General features: G+C 36.5%; 2 protein-coding genes across 2 annotated transcripts; one reads left to right on the top strand and one right to left on the bottom strand.

Annotated features, from left to right (window-relative positions):
* Positions 1-5,639: 5,639 nt before the first annotated feature.
* Positions 5,640-12,968, top strand: LOC110943812 (ARM REPEAT PROTEIN INTERACTING WITH ABF2). Its single transcript, XM_022185546.2, has 19 exons — positions 5,640-6,005; positions 6,848-7,002; positions 7,504-7,676; positions 7,763-7,883; positions 7,958-8,032; positions 8,128-8,222; positions 8,821-8,896; positions 8,985-9,092; positions 9,955-10,083; positions 10,166-10,234; positions 10,706-10,765; positions 10,867-10,990; positions 11,062-11,201; positions 11,289-11,352; positions 11,442-11,521; positions 11,631-11,695; positions 11,770-11,887; positions 12,419-12,543; positions 12,635-12,968. The coding sequence occupies exons 1-19, from the start codon at positions 5,753-5,755 to the stop codon at positions 12,726-12,728; spliced, it is 2,124 nt and encodes a 707-aa protein (XP_022041238.1). The 5' UTR covers positions 5,640-5,752; the 3' UTR covers positions 12,729-12,968.
* Positions 12,969-13,532: 564 nt separating this feature from the next.
* On the bottom strand, positions 13,533-16,892 carry LOC110943828 (cyclin-P3-1). Its single transcript, XM_022185561.2, has 3 exons — positions 16,593-16,892; positions 14,786-15,198; positions 13,533-13,981 (listed from the first exon to the last, which is right to left on the bottom strand). The coding sequence occupies exons 1-3, from the start codon at positions 16,614-16,616 to the stop codon at positions 13,705-13,707; spliced, it is 714 nt and encodes a 237-aa protein (XP_022041253.1). The 5' UTR covers positions 16,617-16,892; the 3' UTR covers positions 13,533-13,704.
* Between the last annotated feature and the right edge of the window lie 8,747 nt (positions 16,893-25,639).

The following is a 25,639-nucleotide window of genomic DNA, read 5'->3' as shown; positions in this document are numbered from 1 at the left end:
AAAATTGCATGCTAGTAATTCACATATTATGAATCATGTTGGATTTGAGCCTTTTATTCTATTATGCTATGTAAACAAACTTGTATACTCGCTCATTGCCTTTGCATTGAAACTCTATTTTAATACATGTTGCAGGTTGATTAATGAAGTATGGATGATTGATGAAACAAGTTTAGGGTGGACTAGATACACACCTTTAATCTATCTATCTTTTGATGTTATGTTGAAATTTGAACAATGTTGTTATTTCCATTTTACATGTTGTATGACAATTTAGCAATTGCAATGAAATTTGAGCTTAATTAAATATTGTCACATAGTGTTATGAAGTCTCTAGCAATCTATACACACTTCGTCTCATCCCGATGTTTCCGCCATCGGTTGGGGTGTGACACTTTGTGCCTATCTCGGTGAATTTCGATGCCAATGAAGTAAGAAGCATCTCCAAGATCTTTCATGTCGAAGTTATGCGAGAGTAACCGCTTCGACTCATGCAACATGTCTAAACTATTACTTGCCAATAGAATATCATCTACGTAAAGGACAAGTATAGTAAAGTTGCTCCCACTCATCTTGAGGTAGGTGCATTGATCCACTTGATTCTTCATAAAACCTTGCCTCTTCATGACTTCATCAAACTTGAGGTACCACTGACGTGATGCTTGTTTTAACCCGTAAATGGATTTCTTCAACTTACAGACTAGATGCTCCTGACCTTCAGGTTTAAAGTCTTCAGGTTGTTTCATGTAAACATCTTCGTCCAAATCTCCGTTAAGGAAAGCGGTTTTAACGTCCATCTGATGTAACTCCAAATCAAAATGAGCTACTAGGGCCATGACGATCCTTAATGAATCTTTACGAGAGACAGGTGAAAACGTCTCTTGATAATCAATTCCCTCTTTCTGAGTGTAGCCCTTTGCAACCAATCTCGCTTTGTAGCGTTCAACGATCCCATTCGGATCCAGTTTTGTTTTGAACACCCATTTGCATCCTACGGGTTTGACTCCGTTGGGTAATTCTACCAAATCCCAAACGTCATTTTTCTTCATGGATTCAAGCTCATCAATCATTGCTTTATTCCATTCAGAAGACTGATCACTGCTAATGGCTTCATTGTAAGAGATAGGATCATTGAGCTTTCCGGGATCCATTTCAGTCAGGTAGGTAACATAATCATCCCAATTAGTAGGCCTTCTTTGCCTAGATGACCTCCTGAGTGGATTATCGGGTTCAGCGTTGTCGTGGTTTTGAGCGTTTGATGTGCCTTCGTCATGAGGTATGATGGGTTCTGATTGTAGAGGTGAATTTGGAGTTGGTGTAGTAGCTTCAGGTGCAGTAGTTGCATTGGGTACAAGAGGAGTAATCGGAGTAATAGTAAGCGACGAGTCTCTCCCCCCCCCCCCGCGTCTTGTACTTCTTGCAATTCTTCGTAAGGGTTGGTACTGCTCCCACTGACCTTGAAATCCTCCATGAACGCAGCACGCTTGGTTTCAACAATACGGGTGACATGGGAAGGACAATAGAAACGATAACCCTTCGAGTTCTCAGGATACCCAATAAAGAAACAGGTAACTGTTTTAGGGTCAAGTTTCCTTAGGAAAGGATTGTAAAGTTTTGCTTCAGCAATGCAGCCCCATATTTTCATATATTTAAGACTCGGTTTCCTTCCTGTCCAAAGTTCATAAGGAGTTTTAGGGACAGACTTAGAAGGAACTCTATTGAGTATATGAACAGCTGCTTTTAACGCTTCAGTCCAGAGGAATAATGGTAAATTAGTGTTGGCTAACATACTGCGCACCATGTTCATAAGGGTACGGTTTCTTCTTTCAGCGACACCGTTCTGCTGAGGTGTACCAGGCATGGTGTATTGGTTCACAATCCCCTGGCCCTTACAAAACTCATAAAATGGACCAGGAGCTTGACCCACATCAGTATGTCTTCCATAATATTCACTGCCTCTATCTGATCTCACAACTTTAATCTGACGATCTAATTGCTTTTCAACTTCAGCCTTATAATCTTTAAAATTGTTAGAGATTCAGATTTTTCCTTAATTAGATACAAGTACATATAACGAGAATAATCATCAATAAAAGTGATAAATGAAGTATGTCCTGTTATGCCAGCGATTTGGTAGGGACCACTAATGTCAGTGTGAATGAGTTCTAATAAATTAGAGCTCCTAGTGGCACCTTTCTTATTCGCTAATGTCATTTTACCTTTAAGACATTTGACACATGTTCCAAAATCAGAGAAATCGAGAGGAGGTAAGACTTCATCCTTTACGAGACGATTTAATCGTTCTCTTGAAATGTGGCCTAAATGCTGATGCCACAACATGGATGAAGTCTCTAAGTCTCGTTTCTCTTCCATCTTTGTGAGTGATTCATTAATGTTATATGACAACAAAGATTTGGAAAAGTTATCTTCTAGTTCTAATCTATAGAGACCACCATCCAGAATACCAGTACCATAAAGAACAGAATCATAAAGGATAGAGAGTTTGCGATGACCATGGGAAATAATAAAACCATCCATGTCTAACTTTGGTCCTGATACAAGGTTCTGAGTTACCTCAGGAACATATAAAGTATCATAAAGTTTAATACATAAACCAGTTTTCATAACTAATTGTAATGTTCCAATGGCCTTCACTTCTAATTCTCGATCATCCCCAACCTTAAGCGTTCTTTGGTTTCTTTCCAGCTTCCGGATTGAAAGGAATCCCTGAGTTGAATTGGTAACATGAACCATAGAACCAGAATCAAACCACCAAGAATTAGCAGGAACACTTAAATTATAGGACTCAAGTATCATAAAATAATCGTTACCTTTCTTAGCCAGCCACTCCTTAAAGTCAGGGCATTCCTTCTGCATGTGTCCTGTCTTTTTACAGAATTTGCAGCGGATACTGCCTAAGGAGTTCTTAGAGCTGGAAGGTGCACTTGTATTAGGATTAGGATTAGGCCTTTGGACTTTTGAAGCATCCTTCCTCTGATAATTGTTCTTCCTTTTCTTATAATTGGAGGTAGTGAAGTTTGCAACATCAGTATGGCGATCCATCCTCATACGCTCTTCCTCCTGTACGCACATAGCGACCAGTTCACTCATTGTCCATTTGTCCTTCTGAGTGTTGTAATTGATCTTGAATGCTTCAAAGGACGAAGGAAGCGAAGTAATGATGAAATGAACAAGGAAACCATCACTGATTTCCATTTCCAGCCCCTTCAGCTTATTGGCCATGTCATTCATCATCATGATGTGCTCGCGAATGCCGCTCCTCCCATCATACTTAGTTGTTACCAGCTTGAGAATAAGGGTACTAGCGTGTGCTTTAGACGTCCATTTGAACTGCGCCTCCACATGTTCCAAGTAGGTTTTAGCATCATCAGAATCAGGAATAGCTCCCCTGATTGCATTGCTTATAGACTGCTTCATAAACATGAGAGACATGCGGTTACACCTAGTCCACTTTTCATGAGTTAACTGCTCAGCAGCAGTACTTTGAGTGGTAAGGTCCGCTGGCTTTTCCTCTCTTAGAGCATAATCAAAATCCAGCAATCCAAGTGTAAGCATGAGAGCATCCTTCCATGCAGCAAAGTTATCACTAGTCAAATGTGGAATCCCGCAGTTGGGTGCTGATAGTGGAAATAAGATGAGCAAGTTATGATACTAAGGAAGAAGTCCTAATGTGATCTAAGGGCACGTTAAACTAAGGCAGGCATAAATAATGACCATTTTACATTATGAAGCTGTGATATTGTTTATTACTAACATAAAAAATAATAGACTTAGTTAAAAAATTCTACTTAAACGAAGACAAATCAGCTTTGGCCAGAAGTGTAATCATTTAAGCATATGTGCAAAGTGGTTGTAACAAATCAGCTTTGGCCAGAAATTGAAACAATCACTTTAGTTATGCATTTGTTAAGCATCCCATCTATGAAAGAATTAAATCAGCTTTGGCCAGATATTAAAACATTCATGCTTATGATGCACACTTAACATAGCTTTCGTAATACTTGAACGATAAGTAGATGTATCAAGTCAGCTTTGGCCAGAAATGATATATAAAAAAAACTCATTCAAGTTAAGCTATTTCGGTTTTGTAAAACATTATCTGATTCTGATTAATTAACTAAGTAATTACAAAACCAATTATTTAATAGCAAACTACCTGTTAGCGCGGATCGAACTCCGCGGTGAGTTCGCTGGGGTTTGCGGGGGACAGCGTGCCCCGAAAATTTTTTTAGTTCACATTAAACAGTTAAGGCCCAAAACTTGTGCGATCAGTAAGGCCCAAAACTTGTGCGATCAGTAAAGCCCAAAAACTTGTGCGATCAGTAAGGCCCAAAAACTTGTGCGATCAGTAAGGCCCAAAACTTGCGCGATCAGTAATGCCTTGTGCGATTCACAAGTCTTGTGCGATCCGCAAGTCTTGTGCGATCCACAAGTCTTGTGCGATCCACAAATCTTGTGCGATCCACAAATCTTGTGCGATTATGCAGTCTTGTGCGATCAGGTCATCTCTTATGTGATCTGATCTTGTGCGATCCAGTTGTGTTTATTGTTATAACAACCGAAAATTCGAAAATTAAGAATTGTGATAGAGTTTCCAATTATAACATTGATCTATTTTTATCATAAAATTTCGAAAACATAATCTGTTTATCCTTTTAACAGATTTCGAAAAACTTAATAGACAGAATTAGATCAAAATTAGGGAAACATTTAACAATTCAAATCATATTCCAAATCATAAAGGAAAATTCGAATTTTAACTAAGAACATGATGAACCCTAAATAAAATAACCTTAAATTTATATCCGAAATCTGGAAATATTTACACATTTAAACATGTTTCTCAAACTGATGATTTCGGAACAGTTATTACGAATCAATATATATGATCCGAGATGAAATCTCGGATGATAAAACCGAATTTTATTATGGTTTTCAAATCCTGTTTTCCTGCTTTAATCCAGATTTACGGATACAAAACGGAACTGACTAATCAACATATGCTCTGATACCACATGTTGGATCAGTTCTTTTTGTTCATGAAGGAAAACATTAAAACATTCCTGTTACAGCAGACAATGCGTTGGAGAATCCAGTAATGGAGTTCGACATGCTTGTCATCGTGATCTGGTTCCTTCTTAGGGTGCTGACTGATGATGGTGATGATGAGAACCGAACAAGGGAATTCGGTTAGGAGAGGAGGTCGAAAATTATGATGTTATGGCTAATGGGGTGTCTAATTGTGTAACTGAGTAACCCTTTAACCTCCACATAATTCTCCTTATATAAGCACCCAGGAGGAAACCTAATTAGTTAATAAGGGTAATATGGTCCATCAACAATTACCAACTAATTATTTAATAGGTTATAATATATTTTGATCTATATTATGTAAATGATTATAATGACTATAGATTAAATATTAATATATATTTAATCTTACACGTTACACAAGTGTCACGTAAAAAAAAAAAAAAAAAAAACTAACAAACTTAGTATTCAGTTAATTTGTAAGTTAAAAATGCTATCAACCAAACACTAAAAGCTTGGGATATTTAAATTCAAATAACCCTTCTCACAAACCATCTTAAATAACCCGACCGACACACTCGTCCATTCGTCCCCACCTTTATAAACAAAACCCAATTCCCAAACTACCCCTCCACCCCCACTCTCATCATCATTTCAACATTTCTTCTCTCTCTGGCTCGCCCTCTCTCATCTGCCTCTCATGGAGAACCTCAACAACAAACGCCATGAACAACCTACAAACTCCGTGAGAAGAAGCTTGAAGAGGAAGCTAGAGGACGAATTCATCGCAGATCGGAACCTCATCGCATCCTCTGATGACGCCGCTCAACAAGATCTAGCATCTCACGTTCGCGCTCAGGTTCAAATCCTTGATTCTACTTTCTCATCGCTTGAATCGGATCGTGCGCTTGTTAAACGCTCGATTCATATCCTCTCCGAGCTCGCGAAGAACGGTATGGTTGATGATTGATTTGTCTACGTTCGTTTTTTATTCAATTTCATGTTTCTCCGTTGTTACGTCATGATTTTCTTTTATCTACTTGTTTTCGTAGTGTTTGTTGTTGATTTCTGTTATCTAGACGGTGAATTTTGTGCTTCTGGCATGCGTTTGTAGTTTTAGGTTAATTTTTAATTATTGAAGTTGTGTAATCAGGTTGTGAGCGAGTATTTGTTGTTGATTTGTGTTATCTAGACGGTGAATTTTGTATTTGTGGCATGCGTTTGTAGTTTTAGGTTAGTTTTGATCATCGAAGTTTTGTAGTTTTGTAATTATCGGTGTAATTAGGTTTTGAGTGAGAATTTGTTGTTGATATATGTTATCTCGACGGATAATATTGTGTTTGTGGAATACGTTTGCGGTTTTAGGTTAATTTTGATCATTGAAGTTTATTAGTTTTGTAATTATCGGTGTAATTAGGTTTTGAGTGAGAATTTGTTGTTGATTTGTGTTATCTCGACGGATAATTTTGTGTTTGTGGCATACGTTTGTGGTTTTAGGTTAGTTTTGATCATCGTAGTTTTGTAATTGTCGGTGTAATTAGGTTTTGAGTGAGTATTTTGTGTTACCTCGACGGAGAATTTTATCTTTGTGGCATACGTTTGTAGTTTTAGGTTAATTTTGATTATAGAAGTTTTGTAGTTTTGTAATTATTGGTGTGATTAGTTTTTGAGCGAGTAATTGTTGATGATTATGTTTATGATGGGGAAATTTTGTTCAATTATGTTGTATAAGGAGTTTTGTTTTGTTCTATTGTTGGCTGGAGATTTTGATGTGATATTTTTTGTGAGATTGCAGAGGATATTGTGAATTTAATTGTTGAATCCGGTGCGGTTCCGGCGCTCGTACGGCATCTTGAAGCTCCGGATTGGAAGGAAGTTGCGGAACCGAGGCCGTATGAGCATGAAGTGGAGAAGGGAAGTGCTTTTACTCTTGGACTTCTTGCTATAAAGGTACTTTCTCATTGTGGCATGTCTGATGCTAGTTGTGTTTAGCTGGACTAATAAATAACTTCCTTTAATGTGCACATGCAAGTTCTCCTTTGATCATGCAATATGATAGCATGTCCTGCTCGGTTCTCTAAGTTTTGTATGTTGGATCATTAAAGTTTCTGGAAAACGCTACCTACTTCTCTTCTTTGCATTTATTTTTTTTACACAGTATAATTGTGACTTATTGTGTATTTGAAGTATGAAATTAGCCTTCTAAGCTTTTATACCATTTTTATATCTTTACAACATCCATATCCTCATATATGTTTTTTTTTTGCGTACTTGCGAATCGCGTAGTTACTACTTCAAAATATTAGTAACAGTTTAGCTTGCCAGTAAATATAAATAGAAAGAAAATTCTAAATTCAAAGCTTCATGCTTGTAGTGGATATTAAATTGCTTTTCTATTTATATTTACGGCATTACTAAAGAGATACTGTTTGTGAATACATTTGTTGACAGCCTGAGCATCAACAACTGATCGTTGATGCTGGAGCTCTACCTCGTCTTGTTGCTCTGCTTAAGAGACACAGGGACGGCGAGAACTCTCGAGCAGTCAACGGTGTTATAAGAAGAGCTGCAGATGCAATCACAAACCTTGCTCATGAGAATAGCAGCATCAAGACCCGTGTTAGGTTACTTTAATTGCACCATCTACTATTACAACTTGTATGTAACAAACTTACAGTTTGTTTGACGATTATCACATTTTCATGTTCAGGGTTGAAGGCGGAATCCCTCCTCTTGTTGAATTGCTTGAATTTATTGATGCTAAGGTGCAGAGAGCGGCTGCAGGGGCCCTGCGTACTTTAGCTTTCAAAAATGATGAAAACAAAACTCAGGTTGATAACTTTCTAGATTAATAGAACGTGTTGTGGGATCAATGGCTAGGTTTCTTAACATCAAATTCCTACAGATAGTAGACTACAATGCTTTGCCTACACTTATTTTAATGCTCCGGTCTGAAGATGCAGCAATACACTATGAAGCAGTAAGTTCTTGTTTCATGAATGGATGACCAAATCTCACACTTATCTTTACATATAAGATTGCTTATAGATGGGAATGTTTTCTAAATGACATCAGGTTGGTGTAATTGGGAATCTCGTTCACTCATCCCCCAACATAAAGAAGGAAGTTCTTCTTGCTGGAGCGTTACAACCCGTAATTGAACTGCTTAGGTAAGTTGATGTGTGCTTTTATAATTGTCTTTAGCGTTTTCACTTCTTCATGCTAGCTTTCACTTGCTTCATTTTTTATTAAAATCATTAACCTGACATTTCCCAACCAACTATAAACTCAAATCAATCAACTTACCGGTTTTGTCCTGAATTATTGGATCAATGCAAACTATATATGGAGTAAATAATAATTTGTAGTGCACTTGAGTTCTTTGATGGTTGAATTTAAGATCGCAACTTCTGTCTACGCCTAAAAGTACCCTGTTGGAACTTTGAATATATCATCTAAAGTTAAATTTTATATCTACATTCAATTATTAGATGAAAGTGGCTTATTTCGATTGATATGTTCAACTTTCTTATGTGAAATTGTTCGCTTCTTAAAATAGTAGAATAGTAGATCAGTTAAAGCAATAAATTTTAAAATCTGTAACAAGTCTACATCTACATTTAAAAGAAGTATAAGTACTTGAATATTTTACTTTTTTAAACAAACACAGGATAATATTTTCTCTGCTTGATTAGAATTGATTAGATTATGGTTGATTACCTTCAATATTTGTACAGCATTCTTAAACTTTCAACTTCTTTATCACAGCTCAAGCTGCTCAGAGAGCCAACGTGAAGCTGCTTTATTGCTTGGACAGTTTGCTGCCGCCGATACAGATTGCAAGGTTGATATACATGTTGATTCGTTATTATGTTCGTTTCTATAGTTGGTCTTTAGAGACCTATTACCAACTCTAATAATTATTTTTGCAGGTTCACATAGTTCAAAGAGGCGCTGTTGGTCCACTAGTTGAGATGTTGCAGTCACCAGATGCTCAATTAAGGGAGATGTCAGCTTTCGCCTTAGGAAGATTGGCACAGGTAGTCAAATTAGTTGTTGACTTTAGGGTTTGCTGAGACTTTTCATGTTCTTTTTGTTTCTCTTCTAAACGGACATTCAATATGAGTAACCTATTACCTACTTGTGAAGTTATTATTTGCATTTAAGAACCCGGGTTCATTTGGATGTTGTAATAATGGCAATCATAAATCCACATTTTTCCTAATAAGGGGATAACCTTCCATAAGAGAAGTATCTTTTTAAGGATATAGTTTTTTTGTTTGGATTGGAGTAAAATGCCATTTTCGTCCCTGAGGTTTGGTCAGTTTTGCGACTTTCGTTCAAAGGTTTGTTTTTCCGCATCTGGGTCCAAAAGGTTTGAAATCTTGCTATTTTCCTCCAACTCGTTAATTCTATCCATTTTCTCTGTTAAGTCAGGGATATTTCTGTCTTTTTTGTTAACTTAAAGGGCAATTCGGTCTTTTTCACTTTATGTACAAGCATTTAGCATAATGTACAAGTATTTAAAACACCGAAATGCTCTTTAAGTTAACAAAAAAAGATGAAAATACCCCTGACTTAAAGGAGAAAAATGGATGGAGTTAACGAAGCTGGATGAAGATGCAAGAGTTCAAACCTTTTGAATCCAGATACCGAAAAACAAACATTTGGACAAAAATCGCAAAACTGGCCAAACCTCAGGGACGAAAATGACATTTTACTCTTTGGATTATCTATATGTTATTTATTTCTAGTCAGGTATCACCGTAGCATTCACATGATCAGAAATACATTATACCCACCAAAACATAAATTCCCAATAATTCATAAGAATCCCTATTTATAAGATAAATTATTTAGATTGCTTGTGGATTCGTGTGGCTGAATAGTTTTCATTGACAGGATACTCACAACCAGGCTGGTATAGCTCACGGTGGTGGCATACCTCCATTGTTGAAACTTCTCGATTCTAGAAATGGTTCCCTGCAACACAATGCTGCATTTGCGTTATACGGTCTTGCTGATAACGAGGTACTGTAAAAGCTTATAAGAACAATAGCCCCATCTTGATTTGTACTTTATGATATAACATTTTATGGAAATCCTTTTCTAGGATAATGTTGCTGATCTTATAAGGGTTGGTGGGGTACAAAAGCTGCAAGATGGTGAATTCATTGTCCAAGTAAGTAGTTCTACTTTCATTTTGTTAATGTATTATTAATTATTGTGTTTCCAAAGATATTGTCCCGCCTAGTCGGGATATGGACTTATTTTAAGAGTAAATTGCATTTTACGTCCTGTTAGTTTGAGCCAAATTGCAGGTGCTGTCCTTTAGCTAACGAAATTACACTGAATGTCTTTATGTTACTGTTTCTCATCATGCGGTGTCCTTTTGCCCCAACCCAGTTAATTTTTTCTGTTAACTCTTAACACGTGCCACTCACATGAGGGCATAATGGTCATTTTCACTTAATAACTAGAAAAAGGCAAAAGGACACCGCCTGATGAGAAACAATAACATAAAGGACATCTAGTGTAATTTCGTTAGTTAAAGGATAGCATCTGCAATTTAGCTCAAACTTAAAGGGCATAAATGAAGTTAACTCTTGTATTAACACGAGTAAGTTTGTAATTTGAATATTTGATTTTGTAGCCAACTCGGGATTGTGTGGCCAAGACTTTGAAAAGACTGGAGGAGAAGATTCATGGACGGGTAATAAGATTACATATTCATACTTTAAACAACCAATCACTTTCATTCCTGTTCCTAAACCATATCCAAACACACATCTTAACTTTTGTATATCGTATCAGGTATTGAGCCATCTGTTGTACCTAATGCGGATCGCCGAGAGATCCGTTCAGAGACGAATTGCTTTGGCTCTTTCCCATCTTTGTGCACCAGATGACCAGAAAACAATATTCGTCGACGCCAATGGTAAGTTGTGTATGCTGATTTTAAGCACCGTTTAGTAAATAATTAAATATTCTATCAATGAAAATTTGCAGGATTATCCATACTCTTGGAGCTTTTGGAATCAAGCAGTTTAAAACATCAACGCGATAGTTGTGCAGCCTTGTGCAAGCTGGCGGAAAAAGCCAGTTCACTTTCTCCTGTCGATGCCGGACCGCCGTCCCCGATATCTCAGGTTTTTTTTTCTTTTTTCAGTTTTGTTCTAATAGTATCTAAATGGATTTTGTCATTTTACAGTATAACTTAATACTTCTTGTTGCAGGTGTATTTAGGCGAGCAGTATGTGAACAACCCCACACTATCTGATGTAACCTTCCTAATTGAAGGTGTGAACTTAATTTTGCCGCAATAAAGTTCCTATTTTGTATTGCTTTTGTCGAGCTTAATCTGTATACATAAATAAATGTGGATTCAGGCAAACGCTTCTACGCTCACAGAATTTGTCTTCTTGCTTCTTCTGATGCGTTCCGGGCAATGTTTGATGGCGGGTACAAGGTAAGCACTTTAAAGTATCTTTGTTCTGTTTTTAGTTTTGTCCCCAACTGGATGTTTAAAATACTAAATTTGTGTTTGTTTTTCTCGTTTTGAAATGTGTAAATTGCAGGAGAAAGATGCTAAAGACATCGAGATTCCAAATATAAGATGGGATGTCTTCGAATTAATGATGAGGTACATCCGTTTATATCTTCTGTTTTTAATAGGAAAATAATGCACACTTAATATATTATTTTCTTTAACTATAGATATATATACACCGGGTCCGTAGACGTGAATCTGGAAATTGCTCAGGATCTTCTTAGAGCTGCAGATCAATATCTTCTCGAGGGGCTAAAACGTCTCTGTGAGTACACCATTGCGCAGGTGAGTTAAGATTTTGTATTTATTTCTATATGAGTTTCGTTCAAAGGTTTGTTTTTCTGTATCTGGATCCAAAAGGTTTGAAATCTTGCCATTTTCATCATATTCATTTACTCCATCCATTTTCTCCGTTAAATGAGGGGTATTTCCGTTCCCTTAGACATTTTTAGTTAAAAAAAAACACCATAAGAAATAAAGATCCCCCTCTGTCGACTTTCTCCCCGCTCAAACCCTTTATCATCACAAAAAGACGAAAATACCCCTAACTTAACGTTAAAAAGTGGACGGAGTTAACGAGTCGTTCGAAAATGACAATATTTCAAACCTTTTGGATCCAGATGCGGAAAAACAAACATTTGGACGAAAGTCGCAAAAATAGCCAAACCCCAGGGACAGAAAAATGGCGTTTTACTTTTTTTATTTTGCATATGTCGATATATTTCTTTAAAGACCATCATTTTCGTCAATTGATCGGTTAATGTTTACACATCTGAACACTCCTTTTAGTTGACGATCTTACCTTTTCATGTATAGGATATACGGATCGACAATGTGTCAGTTATGTACGACTTATCAGAGGCCTTCAACGCTGTGTCACTAAGGAACGCATGCATTCTATTTGTTTTGGAGAATTTCGACAAATTAAATGCAAAATCATGGTATGGACGTATGGTACTATGTTTACTATTTAACAATTTCCACTCGCATTGTGGCACTTGATGTCAAGGTTTAATAAATGACAAATTGTAGGTACGGGGAATTGATCAAGCGTATATTGCCAGAGATGCGCGATTACTTTGTGAGGACGCTTGGAAGGGCAGTGGAAGCTGACATGAGGCAATAGACGGCTGAGATTAATTTTTTGATCAACTGATTTTAACCAACTTAGAATGAGCAGAATGGATGTTGTACAGAAAGTGGCAGGTGGCCTTTTCCTTTCAAGTTTAACGGACCCGGATCTTAGTGGCAGTCTGTTTGTCGTTCGATGTAAAACCATGCTTGTACTAGATGTTGACATGCATGAACTGTATCAACTGTCACTTGTATTATCCTTCTCGTCTCATCATGCTTTTTTATCTCTTGCCTCCCCATATCTTAGTTTTATTTAGGGCTGGCATATTGCGTCATACACCACGTGTTAAGACTTTCACATGATAAGACACGAACAGAAAACATGTAAACATGAAAATGACACGAAATCTTATCGTGTCAGTTTTTCCAAACACGAACACAAACCTAATAATAAATAGGTTACACGAACATGACCTGTTAAGACACGAAAAAATTTACAAAATTTACAAGTGTATCATACGACTTGTTAAGACACGTGCACGACCTGTTAAGACACGAACTCGCCTTGGAGGGGTGGTGTCTAGGGCTGGAATATCATGTTAGACACGACTTCTTAGGATCTGAACATGAGATAGGTAAATACGAACACACGAACCTATTAAGGTTGTGTCATTTCGTGTGATGTTTCCGTGTCTGAAATTCACGGCTCTAGTTAGTTTTATTACTTGGATAATATGAGTTTATTTAAGTTATAAATCGAGTCAAATTGAGTTCATTTTTATTTAACTTGCAAGTAAAACGAGTCTGATCGATGAGTTCATTTTTACCATCCGAAGTCTTTCATGTCCCTTTACTCTGAGCAACAACAAAAATCTTCGACGTTTCATTACTCACAGAACATACAACAAAATCAAATCTTCAGTTCAATGTGGAAACGAATCTTATTTCTAGAATCTACTCTACTTTTAATACAATCAACATCATCAACTAAAAGCAGTCGCTAAAACGTTTGCAAACATAAACTCTACTTATACGGTATGAATCTTTGTTGTGGTGTAAGTACTCGCGTCTTCACTGTTGGACCAGGTATCCTTGAGTCCACATGGGGCGTGAATCACCCGTGGCGGTCTTTCCATTTGCAGCTCACATGAACCTTGATTTTCCAACTGGGAACAGTATCTGCCAAACGTCCGAAGGCTGACGTGGAGTCGAAAGTCCAGGCCAAATAGGAATTTCATCTCCAATCTGTTTAGTTCTGCTGTTGTTACCCCTCCCACTTTCGCATAATACGCGTTGTTGTAGAATCTGCAAATAAATACAATAAGTGTTTGCAAATAATACGTGTTAGCTGGTCCGGTGAAGTTGTAATGATTACATAATAAACTGGTCGGGTGTTTGGTAAATTTGATTATAATAGGGACTAATAAATAACATGACCAAAACTATAAAAAATGGGGTGAATTGCATTTTACATTTTTACGTCCTTTAGTTCGAGTAAAATTGCAGGCGTTCTCCTTTAACAAACAAAATTACACTTGATGTCCTTTATGTTACAGTTTCTCGTCATGCGGTGTCCTTTTGCCCTAACTTGGTTAGTTTTTTCTGCAATGGCGGACCTAGGAAATAGCTGCTGGGGGTGCGGAAGCGGGGTTCAACCATATTTTAAGGGGTGCGGTCGGGTTTTATGCCTAAAAATTATACTAATTTTTTTTTTCAAGGGGTGTGCGCGCCCACCCACAGAACACATAGGTCCGCCCCTGTTTTTCTATTAATTGTTAACACGTGCCACTCGCATGAGGGCATAATGGTCATTTTCACTTAAAATATATCTTCCTCTAGAAGTTTCATCGATAATTTTTATATTTTTGTTTTTATTTATTAAGTGGAAATGACCATCGTGCCCTCATGCGAGTGGCACGTGTTAACAATTGACAGAAAAAACTGAGTTAGGCAAAAGGACACCGCATGATGAGAATTGAGAAACTATAACATAAAGGACATCCAGTGTAATTTTGTTAGTTAAAGGACAACGCCTGCAATTTTACTCAAACTTAAAGGACATAAATTGCTATTTACTCTAAAAAATAGAAAAAGAAAGAAAACACGTACGCGTCGTCAATGAACTTGGCAGCAAGCATTATACTAGTGATGAGAAGTCGATGAACACTAAGAGAAGTCAAATTAACATTTCCACACTGAATAAACCGATCCATGTAAACGTGTGCGACAACAAAACACGAGGGGCTGCAATGCGAATACTTGAAAATTCTATCAACATACTCTTTAATGCTAAGTGCCGGTGCTCTTGAACCATGAAAAACCGTAATAACATCTTTAGTCTGTGTCTTATCGAGTAATGACTCATTCATTTGGACACACCTCTCGAGAATTGAAGAAAGAAGTGATAAAACTTTTGGGCTTCCTCGGTTTTGCTTAGATGTTTGTTTGAGTCCTAGATTACAATACGTTTTTGCGCCTGCGATGTCGCTTTCAAGCCCTAAAGATTCCATACCGAAGCACATCTGTATAAAATAAGAAAAGAAATGACTAAGGTTGAGATTTTGGAGCCCGATTTAAATAGTAAACCGACGATAACTTTACATATCCAACTTTCTTGACCAAAAAAGAGGCAAAGGATCATCAAGATGATGCATGAAAGAGGTGCAAAAGGCTCAAACTATCTACACACCAAGTGTGTAGATAACCAACCCAAAAAGGTTTTTTTGTCCTATGTGCATACCCTGCAGTGTCAAGCTGTGGCCAAAGCGCGGCGTTTTGGTCCGGTCAACCAGACAAAGACTGACGGGTCTGTTGACCGAACCAAAACGCCGAGCTTTGGCCGCGTTTTGGTCCTGTCAACCAGACCGTGTGTCAGTCTTTTGTCTGGTTAACAGGACCAAAACGCGGCCAAAGCTCCGGTCAACAGACCCGTCAGGCGTCGGTCTTTGTCTGGTTGACCGGACCAAAACGCCGCGCTTTGGCCACAGCTCGAGACTGCAGAGTGTGCATATAGGACAAAAAACACCTTTTTGGTGTGCCAATAGGCAAATGGGTGTGCAAATAGGTACACCCGTGCAAAAATAGAAATAAACCGAGCAACGAAAAGTCAAACAGGTTAATGAGCTAAACTAAACTAGTTTTACGGTCTTTTACCGGTCAAGACAAACCACAAGAGTAATAAACTAAAATATTCTTAATTAATTTTCTATATTAATTGCTTCTTAAACTATAGATGATATTCCTTTAATCCAAAAACATACTAACAAAACAAAATCCAAAGTCTCTTTGTTCATGTAAAGACACAAAGAAGGCAACATGTACAATTGTACACCAATCAACATCAATTTAACATTTAATTTGTAATTTATTTATATAAATTTCTAAAAAAACATAAAAAATAATTAATAACAAATTTTGTGAGCTATGTAAATTGTCTAAAACTCAATTGTTTGGTTATAGAAATAGGATTAAAAATATAAAATCAAGGTGAATTTATCACTAAAAGTATACAATTACAGTTGTAGACCTAGATACTAAACAATAAACATCACCTGCTTCACTGCAAATAACCCCCAAATTTAACAAACAAATAAATATATAAAGAAGATAATAAACCTAACCCACTAAGATCCAACCAACAAACTAGCTTATAAGCTATTAGATCTGACCAACAAACTAGTTTATAACCCCCAAAAAATTATCAAAACTCAATAAACATAAAACCAGATCTAAAACCAATTTCACCTTCAAGAAACCAAAACTAAACAATTTAACACAAACCCTTTTCAAATTAAGCCAATATTATAAACAAAAACCCTCAAGAGATTAAAAAAACAAACCCCACATAAAAAAAAAGTAAAAAAAAAGTCTGAAAACCCATTGAGGCATTTCATCAAACACATGGTGGGCAACTTACAGAAGAGGTTCTTGAAGCATCCATGGCGGCCACACCTACAAGTACAACATTCTTCTACATGAGCAGCATCTGGGTAAGAGATATTATTATTCTTTTTTAAGAGAGGTGTACAGAACAGAGGGTATTATATCGCTATCGCCTTGTTAATGATTAATGATGTCACGATCGATGGTTAATGGGGTGTGTGTGTGATTATCCAAAGGTGTAGCTTTATTGATATGTGAAGCAACAATACAAATTGGTTGTCTTTTAGGTTAGTTAACATATAAAATTTGGTGGCATTTTTAAAGATTGTTTTTGGGTATGAATTGAATAGATGGGGACGTACAGTGGATTTTTATTATGGAAGCCAGATAAGCGTCGGTGGTTTTATATTTGAGTTAGTTATATGTATTTTATGTATACATGGTGTAGTAAACAGGGGTGTGCATGAGTCGGTTTGAGTCGGTTTTTACTATTATTCATAATCATAACTGCTAGTTTGGTTATGGAGTTTTGGTAACCATAACCATAACCATAACCAAACTTCGGTTATGGTTAATCGGTTATGAAGTCGGTTATGGTTCGGTTTTGGTTAATTTCGGTTAAGTAACCAAGCAAGGTTTGAAATAAATAGCGTTGTGCACGATTTGAACTTAGCTTGAGCCTATTTTATAGGATAACGAAGACTAAACTTTTTGGTTAAACTATCGATTTAGAGTTATTTTTAATAAGGTAATTCTCAAACAAAAACAATTATGGCCATAACACCTTAGTTCTTTATCAAAATAAATGACATCTATATCAAGATCATTTTGTTACTAACATACTTTTATCTTAGTAAAAACCCTCTATATGGTTTTGTAAAACACAAATCTATTATGTAAAGTTAACATCACAACTTCGGTTCGGTTTCGGTTATATTCGGTTAACCAAAGCTTCATAACCATAACCATAACCAATTGAGCGGTTATACAAAGTTTCATAACCATAACCATTGGTTATATTGGTTATCGGTTATTACTGGTTCGGTTATATCGGTTATGGTTCGGTTATCGGTTATGGTGGTTAATTCGCTCACCCCTAGTAGTAAATGTTAAGGGTGTTATTGTTTACGGTCCGGTTTTAAGAATTTTTAGGTTGATCGTTAGTAACGGTTTTTTATTATAAGGGTGTTAGGAGTGGCAGCGGTAAACCACATCGGCAACCGCTGCCAACTCTTTTGCCGCACAATGTTGCCGAAAATGGGGAAGAATTCGGTGAGGGAACACCGATGCGGGGAGAGGGAGGGGAGGAGAGATAGAGAGGGGGTGTGTGGGGTGGGGTCCATGCCATCTCAACCAATTACACATTTTTCTTTTTTTTAAATAGTTTACCACTTCACCAAGTGTCTAACCATTGCCAACACTTTTGAGCATAGTTTACCACTTTGACATGACACACTCTCATTGGTTTATTTTTTAGTTTGCCACTCTAAGTGTTTAACCACTCCTTACACCCTAAAAAACTGAAACCAAACGGTGCGGTAAACGTTAAGGGTGTTTACAATCTGGTTTTAAAGATTCTTAGGTTGATTGTTAGTAACGGTTTATTATTATCAAAAACTGAAACCAAACAGTGCGGTAAATGTTAAAGGTGTTTACGACCCGGTTTTAATGATTTTTAGGTTGATCGTTAGTAACTGTTTTTTATTATCAAAAACCGAAACCAAACGGTGCAATAAACGTTAAAGGTGTTTACGGCCCGGTTTTAACGATTTTTAGGTTGATCGTTAGTAACGGTTTTTTATTATAAAAAACCGAAACTAAACGGTGTGGTAAACGTTAAAGGTTTCGGTTTTAACGATTTTTAGGTCGATTGTCAGTAACGGTTTTTTATTATAAAAAACTGAAACCAAATGGTGCGGTAAACGTTAAAGGTGTTTAAAGGCCATTTTTAACGATTTTTAGGTTGATCATTAGTAACGGTTTTTTATTATAAAAAGCGAAATCAAACCGTTGAAATTTAATACCAAACTGAACTGGTACTATCAGTTTGATTTCATGGTTTAGACTTTATTCAGCTTTTTTTTTTTTCAAAATGCATATTACATGAAATAAAAAGACTTTTTTAATGCATAATACATGAAATAAAAAGGTTTTTTTTTTTGATGAACCGTCATATTCACATACCTCACACTGTTTTTATCTTTTTTTTTCTTTATCTAATTTATACATATCACTCTCTCATATTTTAAATTATCATAATGTATGTTAGTTGGTATGATTTTTTTTTCCACATTAACATTCATTAAAACACGCCTAAGTACAACTACAGGGGAGAAGCAAAGCTTCGTAGACAGCTTCGCTTTCACGTCGCTTCTTTCTAGGATGATTTCACGAATTCTAAATTTTGTCAATACTTAATGAATTCTTTTACACCCTTAATGGATTCAATCATGAATATAGTAATAAAATAAAAGAGTCAGAATCTAAAAGAGCTCTTTTTACACACTTGCATAACTTAATGTCAAATTGTAGTAATAAAAAAAAAGTCAAAATAAAATAAAAGAGAACGGAGATTAACTGAATATGACATGGGTACTATTGATTATTTACACTCCACTCCATTTGACCCTCAATCTCCTCCTCAATCATCTCATCATCATTGAACTTTCTCATCATTTTGTAGATTTTAAATTTCCATATCCCCTAGCTTTTTTTTTAACGACAAGGAACGACGTGTCAATCAGCGTGACATCGGACGTTGTGGCTAAGGTAGACTACTCGACCGCCGCCAGCCTCTTGGCTCTCCCAGATGTGCGGAAACCTGGCCTCCACCCGCCCGAAGGCACAACAGTGGAATAATTGGTAAACCTCGCCTCTCATACAAAACGAATCGGCGTCACCCGTATTTGCACTTCACCTGGATGCCGCAAAAAATAATAGAGAGAGGAGAAGTCGAACATGAGTCACAAGGAATATCAAGTCTTTCCCTAAACCATAGCTATCTCCGCTTCTCTTTTTTAAAACAAATCTACCATTCAAAGAAAAACAATAGAAGAAATCTTACACTGTTTTTTTGAAGATTGCATTTAGAGAGGTGAAGAAATGAAAAAAGATGTAGAGCTGACGAAATTTTTGAAGATTGTTTTTTTAAATATTCTGGAATTTTTCTTTAAATGATGAAATTTTTAATCATGTCGCCTGTGAGACTTGAATCCTAGACCTCTAAACCTAGGTGTTTCTGGATATTTGAAAGTTTAAAATAATTAATAACTACTTATGAAATGTTTTGTTTGTTTTTTTACTATTACTTTATGAAAGATAAAAGTGAGGTCTTCCTAGCTGTGCATAAATTTATGTCCCCAGATGAGTAGATTGAGAGCTGACGTGTTTATATAATAAGAAAATAATTCTAACTATTGCTTGTTGGCTGACAACGGTTCCGACCTTAAAAATTCCTACTGGCAGTCTCATCTTTTCATATATTGGCCTTTAATGGACCCTGAATAACAGAACCCTAACACCGTTAGTCTTCTATCGCCGGAAAAACATTTTTGGTCGGAAAAGGTTCCTAAAGGTCCGATCTATGGTTACAAACAGGTTTGGGACGGAAACTTTGAGTTTTCCAGCTAAAAAGTTGAGTTTTCCGGCCAAAAAGAAGTTTCTGGCAAAAAAACAGTTTTTCCGACAACCTTAATAATTGGGGCTTTTTACTACAAAAAATGTTCCTAATGGTGCGTAATAAGGTTTCAAAGAGGTTTGAGATGAAAAAGTTGAGTTTTCCGGCCAAAAAAATTTTTCCGGCAACCGGAGACTAACGGCGTTAGGGTTATGTTAGTCAGGGTCCATTGAAGGCCAATATGTGAATAGATGGGACCGCCAATAAAAATTTTTGAAGTTGAAACCGTTGCCGGCCAACGGACAATAGTTAAATTTATTAAAATTCAATATTCCTAAGAATATTAAAGGTTAAATACATTTTATGTTTATTTTTAAAAAATTGACCTTGACAAGTGTCTATATTAGTCTAAAGTCAGCTGACTCATTTATGAGATTTACTTTAGTGAAACAAGTGCCCAAATTAACTACTAATACCGTTAAACGGCATGATAGCTTAATGACATTTTAGAGGTGAGATAAGACTTAAGAATCATAAAGTATTTGGATTTGATTTCCACAAGGGTTTTTTTTTTTTTTTTTTTTTCTAAATTTATTGAGTTTCCTCCTGAACTGCTGTATAGGCATTCTTGCCTAATGAAGATGAATATGATCGGGTGGTTCCATTCGTGACACGATAATATTCCAGTGGTTCGTCAGTGATCCACATTTGCTGTTAAAAAAAACTATTAATTACCGGTCAATATTTTAACCTTTTGTTTTGTTATCTAATAAAACTACCCTCATTAATTATTATCTAATAACACCTAAAATGTCCTTTATCGTAAACGGGACCAGGGCTAAAATAGTGGTGTATCAATGTTTCTTTAGCTCCCTCTCGATCACGATCGAGTGGTGGTTGTCTTGTTAGCCCTTGTTGCCTTTGAGACCGCTCAACCAAGTCGTTAACCGTTATCCGACCCGCTTCAATAATCAAATCGTCTTCCTCAGAAGAATCGGTTGAAGAAAATGTATCCATTCCATTTTCTGTGAGTAAGGAGTATTTAGATTTAGAGAGGTAAGGAGAGGGGTTTCTTTTTTTTTTCTTTTTTTTTTAATACGGTAAAAATTTTGGTTACTTATGGATTTTTTATAATTTTTTTTTTTAAATTCCAAGATTCGAACCCGGAACCCGGAACGTCGGTTTACCTAACAAGTGACGCACCCATTGAGCCAAAGAACACATTTTTGTACATTTTATACAATAAGCTTATATATAAAATATATAGATATATAGATATATGTATATTTTAAATATATTGGGCCCCTAGTTATATTGGGCCTTGTGCGGTGGAACCTCCGCACAGGCCCAAAGCCATCTGTGTCTAATCTTTCAAAATTAAACGTGCAACAATCAAAGCATTTGCGTTTACGAGACACACATTTTGAAACATTGGATCCTGCACAACGTTGCAATTAGATCTTCATGCACATCATCGTTTTTGTTACAGATTTTTAAAACCTTTTTCCTATATTAATGATTATGGTGATTTTCTTCATCAACATTTTATTTATTTATTTAGGGGCTGTTTGGTAACATCTGAATGGTTAAGTGCTGAACCAGTAAGAGGTCTGAACCATTAAGAGTCTGTATAATGCTTAACCGTTCAGAGACAAATGTCTGACCAATTCAGATTAGAGGTCTTAACCATTCAGACTCTGTGTAAATCTTAACCATTCAGAGGCAAATGTCTGAACTCTGAACCATTCAGACATCTGCTCATGAAACAAACAGTCTGAACCATTAAGTGTTGAACGAGTAAGAGGTCTGAACCATTAAGAGCCTCATTAAGAGGTAAACAAACAGCCCCTTAGTAAAATTAAATTTTCAATGATTGTTACAATGGAAAAGATGTTAAAATCTTAAGTTGTTCGTTGCAAAGATATTGTCGATTTGAATAACCGAATATGTAAAACGGGGGTTTCCCCTCTGGTTGGTTTAACGGAAAACGAGTTTGTAGCTGGACAACCAGCAAGAAAGGCATAATTGAAGAAAGCTGACAAGCACGCTAAAACTTGTGTAGAGAACCAGCATGTTTTTGCCCTGCCTTTGACACATTTGGCTTCCTAGCGCCAGAAGCTATCCAATTACTGACCAGCAACGGGTCATCCACAGCAATTCTTCCGCCTCATGGTTTTGTCTTTGATAGATTAGGGTTTGCAATTCAGAAAGAGGTGGCGGCGCAGCTTGTTGCCCTTCTACCTTCTATTTTGATGTAACTTGACAAGTATGAATCAATGAAAATACTTTAAATTTTCGTTAAAAAAAATTGTAAAATGGGAATCGGAATAATTTGGTTTTATGGATACACCATTGATGCTATATATGCCACCACTTGACATATCACGCGGGTTGCAAAAATGGTCATACAGGTCATATGATTTTGTTAGTGGTCACATGAGTCATTAATGTGTCAGCGTCAACTCTATGGTTCATTTGGAAATTAGAAGGGGAGGATCTTTAACAATGCCCATAGACACTCTGATCAAGTTCAAAAGATATAAAGGCGAATGCGTTCTTTTGAAAATGATGGTGGATCAGCTGTTCAAGTGTATGCTAAAGAATCCAGTATACTAGTGCTGGATTTAATAAAAAACGGGCATAAACCCAAAGAAGACAGAGACATCGTACCTAAAATGATCACATTGGATCATGTTTTCGATATTTGTGGAGGTCGTCATGCGTTTATCGAAGCGGAAGAAGCTAAAGAGTTGCTAAAACCGCTAAAAGAGCCAGGAAACAAGTTTACAAAAAGTTGTTTTAGTAATAGAAGTTTCGGGTTACCTGCAGCGCATGTTGCTGCATCGGTTTTGTCGGGTGTTAAAGATCAGTTAACCGAAGTTGATTTATCGGACATTGTTTCTAGGAGGCTCGAGCCCGAAACCGTTGAAGTTTTGAGGATGTTTTCATTGGCTCTTGAAGGTTCAAAGTTGAGTTATTTGATTTTGTCAAGTGGGTATCCCGAGAGTGCTCGGGATTGATTCTGTTGACCGTTAAAAAAAAGGTTGAGTGAGAAAGGGGTAAGAGCATTTGGGGATAAATGATAACTACGGTTAATGTGAGATTGGTATGGAATTATTTTATAAAAAAAAACACCATAATCATAATCCAAAACACACCAAAATGATTACGACCTCAAATTATTTTATTATTTTAATAGTACAGTATTGGTTAGGCTCGCAAATCAAAACGAGTATATTATGTATGATTATAATAATTTTATATGTAAAAATAGTCATCTACTTAATTAAACAACTAATAATTATTATACGAACGGACTTGAGCTTAAAAAAGTTTCTTATGACCCAAGCTTAGTTTTGACTATATATCTTGAGCCAAGCTTAGGCTTGACTTGTTTACACCCTAAGTTTAACTAGATCTAACCTGTTTGACTAGTTATAACATGTTTAGATTTGATCAACCCGTTTCATTCATTCGGGCCAATACCGCCCTTTTTTACTTTCAGGTGTCTCTCCACACGGGTCAGGTCGGTACAGGATTGTGCTAGCCGAATCACTTAAAACTTGTACACTTTTGAAGAAACTTGACTTACGTGACAACATATTTCGACCAAAAGCTGGTGTTACATTGAGTAACAACCTATCCATGCATGCTAGTCTCACTTAAATATTCCTAAGTTACTTGAATTTGGAAAACGAGGGCGCTATCGCGATTGCAAGCACGCTAAAAACCTCCCATTCAAAACGGGTGGGTTTCGGGTAAGTTATGTTGAGCTTTTTTTTTTTGTTTGTATGGTTGTAGTTTATGAAACAATGGGATAAATAAAGGCTAAAAAGTTTTGAATAAATTCCAAATCCAATAATTAGATCGTGTATATAATACTCGTCCGGTGCTGATAATGTTTGGATAATAACGGGTTCTGTCACAAAACAGACTCGCATTGATTAGATTCACCGACGAACTTTTTACAGATACATCGGCCGTTAAAAGTAGTACATGGGTTCTGAATCGGAATCACTACAAGAAAAAACCCCTACAGGACGACAAATGCCGTCTGTCTCTACAGGGGTTTCGTACTTTTTAAGCAAGGTGACATTATCAGATAAGTGTGTTAACATATAATTTCTAAAATAGGGTAAAATGCGAAAAGGAAATGTAGAACAATAAAAAAGAAATTTAAGGTATAGAATAATAATTTTACTGGGGCTTAAACGAAGATTAAAAAGCTTTCGGAAAATGGTGATTTCACAAAGTATAGTTTACGAAAACTAAAGCATTCACACAAGTTGGTTTGAGAATACTTTGAAATACAGGGCATTCCTGAGGATTCGAGGGTCTTTGCGAGTAGAAGAGATGGGCCCGAAACAAGGGAGACTAAACAATTTTGGGAGTCAAAGTGAACTAAAAATCCTAGTCCCCTTTCCTAATTTCATGTAAAAACTGTAAGAAAACCATTTAAAAAAGTGTAATGTGACATCCAACCAATTATAGAGAAATGGTAAAATAATAACCTAAATAATATTAGTTATACTGAAATCCCTAAAATTATACTAACGAGCAATCAGCTTTTTATTTGGGTACTTCTTTTGTTTTGAATGTGCTGATATAATTTTCCACAAAGAAAAGTGTTGATATCATTCACATATGTGCTAAAAACAATTATCTTGTTTAATTTACATGTGCTAATATAATTCAAAAGTGTTACTTTTATGTATGTGTTGTTTTGGTATGTGCTAGTGTAATTCTTTAAGTGTTAGGATCTGTTCCCACACTTTTTAGAATAAATGTTGGTTGTACCATAACGATCCCCTCATGTTATAAACCTTTCATTTCGTCCCTTTTTGACATGAAAAGATTTTATTGCACTTGGTTTCCATTCAATGGGTTATTAGCCTCTTGTAGTGGGTTGGGCTTATGTGAGCCCGGTCCACTCTTAATGATTTGGGCCTGGGGCGGGGGTTTCTTTAGACAATTTTGGTTGTGATGACCGAGTTTAAAAAAATAACATTACAAAATAAATTGTGAATTTAATACGCAAATTACGAATCTAAGATGTTGTTGGTTTGAATTACAATTTTACAAATGTTATGTGATGATAGATTGAATATATCTGAATATACAGATTCTTTTGGGGAGTATGCAGTTCATTGTAGAGAGCTCTCGGGGTTCAAATGCCGACATGATTTGGTTAGTGATGTCCTTTTTGACATATTCAGACACGCTGGTATTTCTGCTAAGAAAGAGACACCCGTTAATCTCTAAACTGACCCGTTGGAACGTAGATCTACCCTTCTACCAGCTGACATTCTGGTCTTTGGATGGGTAGGAGAAAAACATGTCTGTGTGGATCTAACAGGGGTTTCCCCGCTTGTGGGCTTAGGGGTAGTGCTTTCACGTGGGTCAGACTGCTTTAAAGGCTGCTTCGCGTAAAGTGACCAAACACGAGAAAGCGTGTCTTGACAACC

This window comes from Helianthus annuus, chromosome 1 (assembly GCF_002127325.2).
Source record: "Helianthus annuus cultivar XRQ/B chromosome 1, HanXRQr2.0-SUNRISE, whole genome shotgun sequence".
In the NCBI taxonomy this organism is placed as follows: domain Eukaryota; kingdom Viridiplantae; phylum Streptophyta; class Magnoliopsida; order Asterales; family Asteraceae; genus Helianthus; species Helianthus annuus.
This window is presented reverse-complemented; position numbering and strand designations above follow the sequence as displayed.